The following is a 15,024-nucleotide window of genomic DNA, read 5'->3' on the forward strand; positions in this document are numbered from 1 at the left end:
CCTCGAGAAGGCGCTTACCAAAGCACCCACTTGGTTGAACCATTGAAGATCTTCCCGAATGTCTGGCGAAGGCCTTCCATTGGACAACATACCCTTTCACCATTCCACATGCGTTCGAGCTTTTCTTCGATTCTATCGGGGCAGAGCTGCTTTTCATTCCTCCATACCCTCAGAGATTCATCCCCATGAAACAAGTGTTTGCCATCGTGAAGCGTAATGATCCCTCCACTGCACGAATCCATGAATCGTTCTGCTCACGGTGACTCACAGGGACATATTTCGCCGTCCTTCCGCAAATCTATCTCGCTCCTGCAAGGTCCTCAGCTAGGGACATAAAGAAGTGCTTTCATTTTGAAGAAAAAATGTTCAAGGCATGAGCTGAGTTGTAACCTTCAGCAGGTCGAGCTCGAAACAAGGCAGCCGAGCGCTTCTGCGATAGAAAAGTACGGAAAGCTGATAGACCACCAAATGGTAATGAGGGCACGGCCTCGAGGACTCCTTGCGCTGGTAAGTTCCACTAGCGGTAGAGCATGCAAGGAGGTCGCGAACCGAGACTGCAACGTCGCCACCAAGATCAGATGATATGCGGTGCCAAAGACGAGACTCCCGGAGCTGACGCGATCCAACTTTCTGGGGCAGCCTCTCAGGCTCGAAGGGTGTTCGGATAAAAAATGAAACCTTTAGCAGGAAGCCGGTCAAAAAATGCTGAAAGGCCTCTGCCGATGGATATCCATTTCCCCTACAGGGCCGTCGGACATTTTGTTTCACTGACGACGTTTGTATACGCGCAGGTTTTCAGACATTCGAGGTATACTTGTTTGTGTACGTGTTCATGTATGTGTTTGGTTGTACGCGTGCTTATGTGCAGCGCATCCGAGACCTCCAGAAGAAACGTGATGATCTGGATGCGAATACTAGGGACGCGTGACGGCGTTGTCTGTAACGTGCTCCAGTTGTCCGGAAAGCAGTAGAGTGTTCGGGGCAGTAGTTTTCCAGTGCTCGAGTTAGTATTCGTGTCTGGTTGGCGACATCGCAATCTGGTTGTATCCATGATGGCAGCGCCGCTTCGAACTGGCACGGCCTGCAGCTACCCGAGCGTACGTGCATATCTCATGGTGCTGGTAATTTTGATTTCGCAGAAGTTTTCGGCGACAAGCGTATAAATGCGTGTAATCTACACGGAGACGTCAGACGTTCGCGGCTGGTGCGGCGAATGATGGCGCTAGTGTGCGACGCTGCTTTCAAACGATGCCCAGTAACGTTGGATGCACCCGTCTGTAAACATGACCAGGGAATCGATCGTGTCTTGCAATCGAGACACTACACAGTGCGGAAGGTCGACGGCGCCGCAGAGCGCACCTCACGTGTACGCCTCCAAGCGAGACTGCACTGGATGTATTGATGAACGGAACAGGGGTGCGATTCCCTGGTCTAGTGCCCAGCACCGTTCCCTATGACCGCAATCTGCACATGTTCAGATTGGTGATACGGAAGAGTTGCTGCGCACGCTGCGGAAAAAGGAGACCGTTGCGGTATTGCAGCATATCAGCGACGGACATAGTGCAGCACGCGTTTTTCTCGCTGTACAGCTGGTGCCAGGCACGCGCTTTGGTAGCAGAGATGCATATGCTTGGCTTCGTGTCTGGACCGTATTCGGCAAATACTGAATGATGATGTAGAATGGCAGATTGTGATCTTGCGCCCTTCAGAGGAAACGAGCCGCAAACTCGAGTTTTTTTCCAGCAGCGAAGTTTATAGTGCTGGCTCGTTGAATGCAAGTCCACGTGCACTCGTGTCACGCTCGCTCCAGCGCATGGCTTCATGGCGGAAATCACATGACGTCTCACAGATATGCAGCGTACGATACGTTTCGATGAGCGCTCGGATGCGCTGCAGCGACGAATGGCGTCGAGTCTCTGCTCTAGTAGAGCTGTCGCTCAGGGCGTTCAGCACACGCAACCTAGAACAGAGGCGGCTACTTGGTCTGGAGCGGTGCCTTTGAGCTGCCCAAGAGTGGCTCACACGAAGCCGCGGGCGGCATTTCATTCGACTGCAACGCCGCTAATGGTGCATAGTGCGTGGCGTCGGGCGCCCAGCATAGAGGTGGAACGCAGCGGCACCAGTTGTCGACGAAAGCGGCACCTGCCGAGCTCACCCTGCCGCTGCCGCACGCAGGTTGGTGTCTGCAGAACCTCCGGGTAAAAAACTCGAGCTCGACACCCATGTCGATGCAGGCGGATTCTACTTCAGAACGTTTTGCGCGACAGTTGCCCATCTGGGGCGACTACGCCCAGCGCCTGCTACAGCGAGCGCGTGTTGTTGTCATCGGTGGAACAAGCTCCGCAGCGGAGGCGATCAAGTGCTTGGTACTAGGCGGGGTCGGCTCGATTCTTCTGGCAGATAGTGCTCGGATCACGCCCGCAGACACGGAGGGCAACTTTTTCTTACCACCTTGGACGGTGGGCGAGTGGCGTGCGACTGCTCTGTTGCGATCTTTGGTGAAGCTGAGCCCGACGACGCGGTTCACGGCACGACTGGGCACTGCTCAAACTCTAGTGAACGAGTGGACGACACTCCAGCCTCTTTCCATGGTTATTCTGACGGAGGGTACCACCGCAGAGAAGCAACAGCTTGCAAAATTTTGTTGGTATTCAGCGATACCTCTATTCATTGTCAGCGTTCACGGTTTCGGTGGCTCCTTGATACCCCAGTTCCCAGAGCGTGTCTTTTTCCGGTCGACAGGATTGCGCCCGGCGGTGCACACAATAGAATATTTGCAAGCCATTCGTGTGATGAATCCTTTCAATGCCCTAGCGGAGTGGTGTACGAAACGTTTCTGGCCTCTGCAGCAATGGAGTCCATCGCAGCTCGCAGCTATCCCCTGGCCGGTGCTCGTGGTTTTAGCGCTGCAACAGGCCAATCGTAGTATGCGGCCGGAAAACCGCGATCCCAGGCAATCCACAAACACCGACCGTGCAACTACAAGTGATGGATGTCGGTGCACGGAAGCAGAGGAGCGCGAACACCGTCACGAGCCGACCGAAGCCGGTGGGGCGCTAACCCAGGCCGCACTGCCGCGTGAACGTCAGAGTCGGGGCGCGGGCGCGCTCCTGGTACCCGGCTGTTTTTCCGCAGTATCTGGAGGTTCCGCGTCCGAAGCCGTATCTAGTCGAATCGAACGGGCATTGATATTGCTGCGAAAATGGGAACCAAGCGAGCTGACGTCAGCGAACTGGAATATGGCGGTCGCGGCTCTGCAGAAATTGCGTACTGCGAGCACAGATCCGGATCCGAGGATCATTCGAGAATCCTGCTCCTTGCGTAATCGTCAGCTTACGCGAATACTGGAGGCGACCAGAGCCTTTGCCACCCAGCACGGTTGGCCGGTATTTAGCGATCTTGGCGAACTCCACGGCGATCCAGAGAGCGTCCACGAATTACGACGCCTCTATTGGGAGCAGGCGGAACACGACATCGAGACTATCTGGCGGCTCGTGCGGGCAGACCCGATGGAGGCCGAAGCGCCGGACTCTATTTCGAAGGAGCTTGTTCGAGAGGTTTGCTCGAACTTGTTTTTCATGAAGACATGGCGCACGCAACCGTTTTACTGCCTATATGAAGACGCGGCGGTGGAGAAACCGCAGCTGGCTCCACCAACGACAGCAGCACAACGCAGAGCAGCATCGTTGTTTCTCGCCCTGATTGCTCATGAGTGCTGCCAAGAGCTGGACCGGACCCAGCAGCTTGTGCGACGTCACGGTGCGGATGCTGTGCTGCTCGAGGAAGCCCAGCGAATTGCCAGGCTCTGGAGCTGGCCGCCCGACCTGATTGATTCCGTGCGTCTGCGTCATCTCGCGGAGCTGTTTGCCGAGGAGGAGCATCCCTCCGTGCCCATAATGCTCGGCTCATTTGCGGCACAGGAGGCCATCAAACTCGTCATTCAATTATTCGAACCCTTGACGACGATACTGGTGTATGACGGTCTCGCCGACAAAGCCGATCTCCTGCACCCCGCGGTTGCATCATAGCGCTAACAGGGAATTTTTGTTTCCTGGTGTCACATCGATGCTGCGAACCAGTACCCTGCCAGGTGGACGACTGCGGCCGACAAAACGGGAAAACGACCAACAGCGCACTCGCTCGTGTGACATCATCGCTGCACCGTCCTCGAGCGGACGCCCTTCGACACGCCACCGTACCGTCCTGTCCCTGCAAAGCGACCGCAGCAGCGCATCTCGCGTCACAGCAGGCACGCACGCGACGCCCTACCCAGCACGCAACAATCGTCGGATTCCTGTAACCAAAGGATCTCACCAGGTCTGACCTCGCGTCGGTTCAACCTAGCGACATGTTTGTGGGGTTGTAAAAGTGACCACACGTCTGTTGGTGGCAGCTGCTCTGCTTGTTGCCATCCATCAAAACACATCTGGCGGAGGATCCCAATGCGATGCACGCATCGATCCCAGGCGAAATTGCCGCTGCGCACGCACGCACGCACGCACGCAGCAGCTCCTGACGTGTCCCGCGATGCGGTGCCTTGCTGGCCGGCCGCCAGCATCGATCACGAACGGCACACAGGTGCGCGCCTGCCTACCGCTCGGCGATCGCTACGCCACGAGAGAGCGTCCGGGTGCATGCACTGACCGCCTGCATGGATGGTGTCGCTTGACGCACGCTGTCCAAAACGCATAGGCTTAACGCTTGACGTATTCTGGCCCAAGCATCCCAAAGCATGCGTTCTCAAGACGCAGTGTAGGCAGATTCGAACATCCTGGGTGTTGTCATCGGTATTGGGCATGGTTCTGTTCGCGTATATGGCGGAAGAGCGCGTTCCTCGAAGTGAATAACTCGCTGCACGTCTGGCACTTGTACGCGGCAGGAGCACCAGCGGCAGCAGCGCCTGCATTTTGCGCTGCCGTTGCTGCTGCGAGATGACGACGACGACGACGATCCTTCGCTGTTTCCGCACGTCGACGGTGTGGTCGGCTGCGCTCGCGATCTCCCAGGGCCCGCAGCTCGTCCGTATGGGCTGCAGCGTGCGTGCCTGCTTCGATATCTCGGCCCGCGTTCGTTGATTTGCCGTTCATGTGGGCGTCTTGCATGGAGCGAGTGCGTTCAGCCTCTTTAGTGGCGCTCTTGGGATCACTTTCAGAATGTGCATTCCTGGTGCCGACTGGAACGGCGAGGTCGTCTTCGATCTCATCATCATCATCATCATCGGCATGGTGGCGCCTAGAAACGCTCTGTTCCGATTCAGAAGAAGCCTCGACGGAGCTTGCAGGACGCACACCGGCTTGTTCGTCTTCTGAACATTGACCCTCGCAGAGCGAGCCGTCCCCGTCAGGCAGCTTTTTTTGTCTCTCGCTGGATGCACGTTGTCGCATCGTCTCGTTGGGGTGCGCGTCTCCATTCACCACGTCGTAGACGTGATCCTCGTCTCCTGTTGCTTCCACCTGACCCATAATCCGGAATACCTGCACTTCTTCGCCTTTGGCAAGACAAAGATCCTTGCGAAAGCGTCGTACGCAATCCCGATGCTTCTTGCTATGCTCATGATTTTCCCACTGGGCAAACGTTTTGAAATACTTCTTACACGCAAGGCATTGAACACCTTCGATCGTTGGTTGAACCGCATCACTTGCTCCGTGAGGCTGGTTCACATCAGGTGCCTCCTCGCTGATGCCAGCGTACTCCAAATGCTCCAGTAGCTCCTCAAGATTCGGTATATCCTCTTCAAGCTGCGCAGCAAGCCTCGCCGCATGCAGAGACCGAAGGCGTTCCCACTGTTCTCTTTCCTGGACTTGTCGTTCTAGCTTCTCAGCTTCTTTTCGTGCTTCTTCTTCCTTGTGTTTCAATACTCGACGATCCCGCTTTTTCACAAAGGCAACGAGCTCTCGCACGAGCGCTTGGAACTCTCTGCGAGCACGCTCCCGCTCGCGGCGGTTGTCGCGTTCTATGGCCCGTCGAATCTCCCGGTTCGGCGCCTCGCTCGGGTTCCAGGAGTCCGCAAACGCGAACGTCTTCGCTGATACAAAGTTCTCCCAGAAGTTATAGAAGCGACGTACACTGGGCCAGTCCGCTGTGGCACTGCCGAACGGGGGCGGCTGTGCGCCTCCGGCTGCCACCTCTTCTCTCGCAAGCTGCTCGAACGCTGCTCCGTATACGTGATAGAAACCTCGTTCTCCGTCTTCGTAGCCATTATAAGCAGAAGATCGGAAATATTCATATATATTGAGTTCTGTCGCCCGGTTCACCGTACGCTCTGTACGAGAAGCGGCACCGGTGTCCGTCCCAGGCGCTTGAGTCGCCTCCAGCGGATCCCGGCCGCGCAGGATATCCTCTCGGTGGTCATCATACCATTTTCGTTCATGTGGGTCTGAAAGCACTTCGTAGGCTCTCCGAAGCTCCTTGAAAGCCTCCGCTGCCTCTTCTGGTCGGTCGGGATTCTTGTCAGGGTGCAGGCGAAGCGCTGCTCTGCGAAACGCTCGCGTGATCTCCTCCGCGGTGGCGTCCCGTGGAACACCAAGAACTTCGTAGTGACAGCGCATGACAAATGTTTGTGCCGCTTTTGGGGTCTGCCCCTGATCGTTATTAGAACCCCACCAGAAGAAACGCATTTTCCCACGGAAGCGGCAGCGAACGCCGTTCAACAGTCGAAAGTCGCCAGCAGTGTACAGTAGTTGCGAATGACCTGCCCTAGACGAGACACGTCCGAATGACGTGCAGACGCCTCCCAGTATTTTTGGACCGGCCACCGACTACTGGTTCCATTTTTTTCTCATATAATCTAACCTTGAGATGTTGCCCTGCAAAAATTTCTCTTGTCATCTCTGGAGGCCTCTTGTCCATCACCGCACGTCTCCTGATATTGATAGTGGCATTAAAGTCTCGATTCACAAACTCCATGCGTTTCCTGCCATTGGTAGTTGTATTCATTAGTGCGAGTAGTCCGCGAATTTTCGCCTTAGTTTCCATTTGCACTTCCGCCAGCGCTTTGTACTTTTTTACACCCTCAAGGCTCGGCTGACACTGCTCCATCTTGACCTTCTGGAGCGTACACCACAGCTCGTGGCGTATGTTGGATGTTCGGAACTCATATATCGGTATTGTGACGAAACATCGTGCGCATTCCTTGTACGCTCATTGCGAGTTGCTGTAAACCGGAAACGAAATTCTCCTCGACAAGCCATAAAAGTGGTGTTGTGGCTTTCCGCCAGACACGGTGGCTGTTTTTGCCGTGTCCATGGTCCCGCAGGCGTGTCCCGGAGTGCGCTGACTCCATAAAAGCCGCGAGTTCGCGCTGCTGCCCTGGCATCGGGGTGCTGGCGGCTCCACAGCACAGATACCTCATGATGTGCGGGCGAAGCATGCTGCTTCAGCACCGTAAGAACGATGCGCTCTCATGCGCGTTCCCCTATGATCCGAGATGTAATCCACAGAGTGATGCTGGCGGCTATGACCGAGCGTCTTGCATATAGAATGCAAATCTGGGAACTGCGGCCTAAGGCTCGGAGTTCCAAGTCACGAATGGTCCATATGCTCACGATCGGTACTCGAAGCGAGCGCGCTGGACATTATACACTGCTTTGCTGCACGAGAACAGTGCTATGCTCGGGGCCGGCTAGAGTACCTTACGAAAAGTCAGCAGGAACGTCGCTTTCAGGTACGGTGCGTGACACGGGCTAGGCGAGAGCGATCCGTTTGCGAATCATTTCGGAATGCGAATTCGATGTTCATGAGTGTCTTCCCGTAGTAATGCCTCTTTACTTCAGGTTCGAGGCGCGCCTGTTCGAGTTGGTTTAGCGCTTGCGTTCGAGCTTTTTGTCGATTCCATCGGGAAGCAGACCTGCTTTTTATTCTTCCTTGCACTCCGTGATTCAAGCCCATCACAGACGTGTTTTCTATCGTGAAACGTAATGATCGCTGCACTGGGCGAATCGCTGAAGCGTTCTGCACAATCACGTCGGAGCATATATCGTCGTTTTTCAGCAAGTCTTTCTCCCTCCGGGCAGGTCGTCGACTACGGGCATTCAGAAGTACGTGCATTTGTCGAAATAGAAAATCCATGCGAAAAGTATGGACATGAAAGTTAGGGATCCCGGAGGGTCGTCATTGCCAGGCGCCGGAAAAATGGATATATTGCTCTCCTCGTCGACCAGTGAGCGAAGAAGAGCAAGCGAAGATGATGACGAAGAAGAAGAGAATAGATAGGCGAGAAAAGATGGATGCCCGACGAGACGCTGGCGATTCTTTATTAGCACTGACGGCGCGAGTTCTAGCAATCCTGGCAATCGTGCGTTCAACCGTCGACGATGCTCGCATGTAGCTCGTGAACCGAGACTTCACTGTCACCATCAATATCAGACGATGCGCGGTGCAGGAAACGATACCCGAGGAGCTATGACGATCCAACTTCGTAGGGCATGCGCTCAGGCTCGACGCGTGCCTGGATACACTGAAGCTGCCAGCAGGTGGCTGGTCAGAAAAAATGGGAGGCTTCTGCACGCGGGCACCAGTTTAACCTCCATGGGCGCGAAATGCCTATCGTTTTACTGACTACAGACGTTCATTCTCGAGCTCGCTCGTACGGCCACCAGCAACTAGTATACTGTGTTAAGAAGCATGCACAGTGAAATTCCGCAAAAGCTGAGCAGTCACCTGCATGCTGTTCTGATCTGGTAGGCTCGTACGCCATTTGGAACGTTGGAGTCGTTTGCTTGTGCCTCCTTCGCGAACGAGCGATGCGGCGTCCGGAACCTTGGCCAAAACGCGTTCCAATACATTATTTCGAAAAGCTGGGCGTGAGACGCGAGTCAGGACGAAACGGCAATGCGCGCTCAAAGTATGGAAGACTCGATAGAGTCGACCTATCGAAAACAGCTGAGAACCCGAGGATACCAGTCGAACTTCAACGGTCTTGGACGAAGTTCACAGCCTCAGCACTTGAAATGCCATCCAAATCGCATCAAAACTTGAATATTGTTATTCGGGAGCAAATCGCGTCTCCGCGCTGGCCTGCCAGGGTTACGCCTCCGATGCCGTTCAGGTAGCCTTCATTGGAACTGGTTGTCTCCCAATGAGCCGTCTCGCTCGGCGGACCGCTCCCGCAGGCAATGTGCGTTTCCATTCAAAGTCAATCACATGCATCAAGCGTTCCAGGCGCTGCTCATTCGCCTGCACGGGACACTCGCAGGGCAACACGCTCTGCAGGCACAAGACACTAGTACGATATGCGCGTCCTTCGCAGATCAGCTCCATAGATTGTGGAACCCAAACGACGCTCCACATTCACCCAAGGACGAGAGAGCGCCCGCCCCGCAGAGCGATGGGATCCGCACGCGGCTCCGGTGCGCAGCCGCTGCCACGCGTCGTTATCGGGAGGCCTCTTCCGACTGACGGCATCAGGTCATCACACGCTCATACAATGCTCAATCTCCAACCGGCTACGGGGAAAAGCTCTGGAAGAAGGAAATCGAAAAACCCTCGTCAAACCGGTCGCCATCGCCACGTCGCAGAATACGTGCCCAGTTGACTTCAAACCGACCGAGGCTCGTACAGCAGGCGAGTCCAAGACCCGCTGACATGCGCCAACTCTGGCGCCACGCGACAGCGTCCGACCATTCCCGACAGTCACCTATTGCACAGAACGTGTGGAACTGTAAGCCGAGGGAGCGTGCCACTGCACTGGTAACGATCGGGACGCCTAGATGTAAACCTAGTTTGTAGTAGACATCTCCACCGATGCTGTCTCCATCGGCGCTGGGCCCTAGGCCCCGATTCCGGAAGCCTCGGAATGCATTCGCACTGCCGCCGACGAAAAATCGATCGCAGATCCTCGTCTGACGCAACGCATGCCGGGGGCCGGCACGGTGCTCGCTTTTCCGGTCTTTCATCGCAGCGAGCGCTTGGTGGAAGGGAATGATCATTCCCCCCTGGAAGCCAACTGAGAACACGATAGGAGGCATCAGACGCTCGGGTGGTGACGGGGCAGCGTCACCAGCTGCAAGTGAATCGTCCACATTGCGCACGAGTTCGCTGCCGTCGGCTCCCGTCAGTGGCACATTCCACTGCCACGAGAGCTCGCTTCGAATAAATCTCGTTGCGGGATCGCCACCGAGTCCCGCTAGTTCACAGTTCCACTGAGCATTCGTACCCTGACGAGGCGCCAGCGGATCGTCGCGACCATCCCGGGTCCAGGTGTATTTGAATGAGCTCTTCACTGAGTGCCCAGCTTGTTCACGAACCCTGATGCTTGCGTGCGGTGCGACTTGCCCCAGCTCGCGCCAGCTGCACTCATAAGCGAAACGTCCGAACCGCGTCTGGAGGCCGGCTTCAAAGCTGCGCTGAAACTCACTATACGAACTTGTGTCCATGCGATTCAGCAGGGCGCTCTCGGCACTTGCCGTCGCCAATGCGTCCAGTAACCCCCAGGGATGTGGTTTTCGCCAACCGCAAACAAGATGATTCGTGGCTGTTTGTTTTGCAAATAGGTAGCGGTTCGGGTGCACCAGTGCAGCGAGGCTACTCAAACTCGAGAGCGCGAATCCGGACCCGCCGACGCCCGCACCAAGTTGGCAATGCAAAGCATCTCCCGTCCCAGTAAAGTTTATGAAGCCTCCATCAAGCTCGAGAGCGGTCTCGCCGGTGCGCGTATCGGTAGAGGTCCCAATACGGAGTGAAAAAGGTGGCGCCTCACGCACAGTAACGAGTGCATCGCAGGGCACAGACTCTGCAGTTGGCTCACCGTTCGCAGGGACCGCCGATTCATCGATGAGAATGTCCACTGCACGGAAACACTCGGTCAGACGGAGTCGCTCGGTTGCGAGTGACGCTCGTTCGAGGAGCTCCTCGAGTGTCAACGAGCGGCGGCTAGACTCAGGAGGCAACGAGTCTCGGTTCTGCTCCTCCGACAAAGATGCATCTAGGAGGCTCTGGACAAAGTCGATGCGAGTTCGTTCGACGCCGCGAATAATGACCCGCCGCAGACGAACTGTTTCACGCAAGATGTCGCGAACTGGTGCTTCAAGATTTTGCGCTGAGGCAGTAGCTTGCTCAGATCCGGAAACCATCCGCGGGTGCGTACCAGTGCAGCGCTCCTTGAAGAAAGCTGCCGATTTCTCCACCACACACTGGAGACGTAGACCTCAGACAGTCGAGGTCGATCGCAGCTGCCGAGCCTTTGCAAAACCTGTCCACGGTGTAAGCAGACACGTCGTCCCCAAAAGTCTGCACCAGCGCAACGCCACATTGGTTCGGGCGAGCGCTTCCGCTGCCGAGGGCGATCCTGCGGGCCTGCCTGCACAGCCGCTCGATGAGTGCATTGTCGCCCGTTCGGCGTTCTGGATCGACTGCGTTGAATGGGACTGCATCTGGCAGTGACGTCGGAGGTGTTATGGTGTCATCTGGGTGTGCAACGATGCTCAAATGCGTTGCATGGGACTGCATCTGGCAATAACGATCGACCGCGTTGACAGGGACTGCATTTCGCACTAAAGTCGGAGGTGTCATCGTATCATCTGGGCCTCAAGTCGTTCGTGCAGTGTTGATGCCGGGTCGAAGAAAGGGACCGATTGCCCGTGCGCTTTTGTCCATGCGCACAGTCCCTGGAAGGCGGAGTGCGTTGATGATGGAGGTCCTTTTTGGATGCGTCCCCCAGATATCCCGCTGTTCAGACTCAAAAGGGTGACAGTCCTATTGAAAAGGTTCTCGTGCATCATGCCGCTCGCTAGTTTCGTCCCGGACAGCAAGGATAACCCCTAAAAGAGCTACAGACCACGGCGACGAGCTCGATGAACAAGAGTCTGCTCGTTCGGCGGCTGAAAAGCAGCAGCAGCAGCAGCAGCAGCAGCAGCAGCAGCACGTTGCGCTGTCACGATCGAATTCGTGACATCACCGCCGCGCTTCACGGACGGCACACATCGCGCACCATCTACGAGCACATCTGTTTTCGCGCTGTACGCTCTTGAAGAGCAAAAACCAGGTGGCATATGAGGGCCAAGTGGAAGAAGAAGCGTATGCGCCGCTTAAAGCGAAAGCGACGAAGGATGAGACAACGTAGTAAGTAAGGCTGCTCTTTTCGTCTCCATAAATGTTGGCAGCTTGGCTCGCAACGTGCACGACAGGCACTCGGGGCGCCAGTTCATGAACGAGCTCGCGGCTGTGTTGCCGGTTTACGTGTTGGGGCGACTCTTTTTAGCTGAGAGTCGTCGTTGTCGTTGTCATAAATTGCGACACAAAGTATTTGCCGCCTCTTCTTCTCTAGACGGGTGAGTTGAAGCTACGAACTCGGAGGGCACAACTTTGACCTCGGAAACGAACCAGTTGGAACGGTAACCACTTTTAGCGGTATTATAAACAGGACGGACAGCCTTTTCCCCCGATCACTTGCAAGATGAGACTCTCCAGAAAACGAGGCGTTCGCCGGTCTCTACGAACACTGGCCGCGTGCCCGCTGCGTTAGTGCGTTTGCTGGATCTCCCGTTGAATCTCAGCAAGCGCCAGGCGCACGTCCCGCTCTGTTACCACCCTGTTTTCTCGTGCACACTCTTGGAAGAGGCTGTACAACCGCCTTTTGGCGGCGCCCCAGGCATATGCGTACTCCAGCTCCAGCACCCGCTTGCCCTGAATCGAAGGCGGAAACGGAGACATTTCCACGTCGACGGCACCATCCGCAGCCTGTTCCTCATCAAAAAGCCATTCCAGATGCGCAGCGTTTCGTTGTGAGCTGCAGGCGTCACATGGACAGACTACCGCCTCCAGTTCCTCCACAGTCACAAATATCGGAGCCATTTGCTCCGACTGCGTCGACGTGTCGCTGTCAAGTACCGCTTGCGCAATGCAAAGCGGTTTCGACACGCTGCCCGCTGCCTTGGCAGCGGGCACCCATAGCGCCAAGGGGCTGCAGCTCCGCCGGCACGCAGTGCACACAAGCAGCCCGTCCGTGGAGCCCGTCGTCGCGTCCAGGCCACCGAGGCACTTGACGTGGAACCAGTCCTCACAACCAATACACTGGTGCATGGTGTCGTCTTTCTCGCCTTGATACTCGGCGTCACATACACAGAACCTGTTTCGAGCGTTGTGATGCTCTCGCAGCCACCACACCTGAGAGGTCGGCAACGGCGCAGCGGCAACGTCGCTTAGCGCACAGTGCGGAGGCGCACACTGGCATACGAGTCCGTGCTTGTTTCCCAGCGCAAACGTGTCGTGGTCTGCGTGGCAGGCATCCGCACACGCCTGGCATACGATGGACGGTAAACTGGGGCCCTCGGGCAGCGCTGCCCGCGTCGTGCACGTCCGACAGACACACACTGCTATTGCACGTTCTGCTTGAGAGCGCTCGCGAGCACACTGCCAGTTGTGCTCTGGACACGCAGCACTGACTAGGTCCTCCAAGGTCACCACATCCTCTGAGTCTTCGACTGAACCGAGAGCGTGCTCACTAGACCCCATGCTTCGGGCGCCGTGGCAAAAGTGCAAACCCCTGGAAACAAACGTCTTTCAAAAGAAAAACGATGCAGCCTGCGGTATACAGAAATGGCGCGCAGCGCGCCCGAGTCAGAACGTCTCCAGCTGACGTGCAGTCGCCTCCCCGTCTTTTTGGACCGGCAACCTACTACTGATTCCAACTTTTTTTCATATAATTCCACTTTGGGAGGTTTTCCAACAACGTTCTCTCTTGTCAACTCTGGAGGTCTTTTCTCGAGCACCGCACATCTCCTTATATTGATGGCGGCGTTAAAGTCTCGGTTCGCAAACTCCATACGTTTCTTGCCATCATTGGTTGTACTTACTGATGCAAGCAATCCTCGAACTTTCGCTCTCCTTTCCATTTGCTCTTCCGTCAGCGCTCCGTACTTTTTCGTATCCTCAGGGCTCCGCTAGCACTTTTCCATCTCCACCCTCTGAAGTGTACACCCCAGTTCATGGTGTGTATACGATGTTCGAAACTCATCCATTGGTATCGTAACGAAACGCCTCGCGCACTCCTTGTACGTTCTTGTCGTTGGAGCTGGAGTAGTCCCTTTTTGGGTCTTCCAGCGCCCTGCTCCGTACCCTGCTACGAGCCTCTGACTTTTATCCTCCTTCAGGGCACTCAACTGATTGAAAAAACTCTCGAACGCACGCTGCTTACCACACTATAGATTCATTCGCAAACGAGCCCACCGGGGCTTGGTATACTCCTCCCACAATGCATTCCAATGAGCAACGCGAACTTCCATGAATTTCCGAAAAGCTTTAAAGTCCGCTCCTCGGCTCGTCACCTCGCTCACAGCTTCCAGGTGCTCGTTCATTCCTGCATTCCATTTCTCGATTTTCTTCCTCGTATTCATGATTCCCGATTCTCGATGGTATCTCGCTCTCGAGAACCTCAAAAGACGCATATCTTTCTGATGCAAGGTACCGTCAGTACCATCTTCCCCACGCTTCGGTGCTGCGATGGTTATGATACTTGTGTTTCCAGCGTCCGCGCCAACGACAAAGTCGTTCTCGTGCATCTTCTGTGTCGCAGGACCCGCCTTCTTCTCATCTTCATGGTTCTCCGAGGGCGGAACGGGCCGATCCACACTCAACCGCCGATAGTGTATGCACCTGGCTACTCCATCGGTTTCGATCATCCCAGTGAATACCTTTTGTCTGCTTACTTTCAGACGTTTGAAATCGAAGATACTCTTCCGGGGCATCTCCCGGTTTTCGTCGGTGAACTCCTCCCTGCGAACATCGAACTCCGGACAGATCTCCTTCAAGATGCCATGAAGGATTCTCGAGTCCATAGTCACAAAATGTGACTTGATATTGCAAATTGGAACCATGTTGAAGCGCTTCCCCATTAGGGCCGACTTCCGCCTCTCCCACTCTTTATTTGTCTCCTCACTCAGCTTCCTCTCTGCCTGGCGTTCGAGTTCTCGGTCCAGAACCACAGAATAGCGCAGGACGAGGCGATAGTATCTTTCCTTAACTTTTTTTCAACTCTGATATCTTTTCTGTTGGATTCGCCAGCTCCAAGACTGCACGGTGCTCTTGTAT

At 55.5% G+C, this 15,024-nt stretch overlaps 5 protein-coding genes across 5 annotated transcripts, besides 3 other annotated features; 2 read left to right on the forward strand and 3 right to left on the reverse strand.

Moving 5' to 3' along the window:
• Positions 1–672: 672 nt before the first annotated feature.
• Positions 673–2,497: a sequence feature (possible transcribed region).
• On the forward strand, positions 2,223–4,028 carry CYME_CMO058C (Rub1-activating enzyme E1 N subunit; the record flags this gene model as incomplete). Its single annotated transcript, XM_005537421.1, has 1 exon — positions 2,223–4,028. One exon carries the CDS (start codon positions 2,223–2,225, stop codon positions 4,026–4,028), a length of 1,806 nt encoding a protein of 601 aa, XP_005537478.1.
• A 753-nt stretch (positions 4,029–4,781) lies between these two features.
• On the reverse strand, positions 4,782–6,617 carry CYME_CMO059C (unknown heatshock protein; the record flags this gene model as incomplete). Its single annotated transcript, XM_005537422.1, has 1 exon — positions 4,782–6,617. One exon carries the CDS (start codon positions 6,615–6,617, stop codon positions 4,782–4,784), a length of 1,836 nt encoding a protein of 611 aa, XP_005537479.1.
• Positions 6,618–6,638: 21 nt separating this feature from the next.
• Positions 6,639–7,957: a sequence feature (repetitive element).
• Positions 7,958–9,443: 1,486 nt separating this feature from the next.
• On the reverse strand, positions 9,444–11,069 carry CYME_CMO061C (hypothetical protein, conserved; the record flags this gene model as incomplete). The annotated part of the gene is made up of 1 exon (XM_005537423.1): positions 9,444–11,069. One exon carries the CDS (start codon positions 11,067–11,069, stop codon positions 9,444–9,446), a length of 1,626 nt encoding a protein of 541 aa, XP_005537480.1.
• A 918-nt stretch (positions 11,070–11,987) lies between these two features.
• Positions 11,988–12,065, forward strand: CYME_CMO062C (60S ribosomal protein L41; the record flags this gene model as incomplete). The annotated part of the gene is made up of 1 exon (XM_005537424.1): positions 11,988–12,065. One exon carries the CDS (start codon positions 11,988–11,990, stop codon positions 12,063–12,065), a length of 78 nt encoding a protein of 25 aa, XP_005537481.1.
• Positions 12,066–12,456: 391 nt separating this feature from the next.
• On the reverse strand, positions 12,457–13,449 carry CYME_CMO063C (similar to yeast chromosome segregation protein MLO2; the record flags this gene model as incomplete). Its single annotated transcript, XM_005537425.1, has 1 exon — positions 12,457–13,449. One exon carries the CDS (start codon positions 13,447–13,449, stop codon positions 12,457–12,459), a length of 993 nt encoding a protein of 330 aa, XP_005537482.1.
• A 25-nt stretch (positions 13,450–13,474) lies between these two features.
• Positions 13,475–15,024: part of a sequence feature (repetitive element) that runs on past the window's edge.

The sequence above is a fragment of the Cyanidioschyzon merolae genome, chromosome 15, assembly GCF_000091205.1.
Source record: "Cyanidioschyzon merolae strain 10D DNA, chromosome 15, complete genome".
Lineage (NCBI taxonomy): Eukaryota > Rhodophyta > Bangiophyceae > Cyanidiales > Cyanidiaceae > Cyanidioschyzon > Cyanidioschyzon merolae.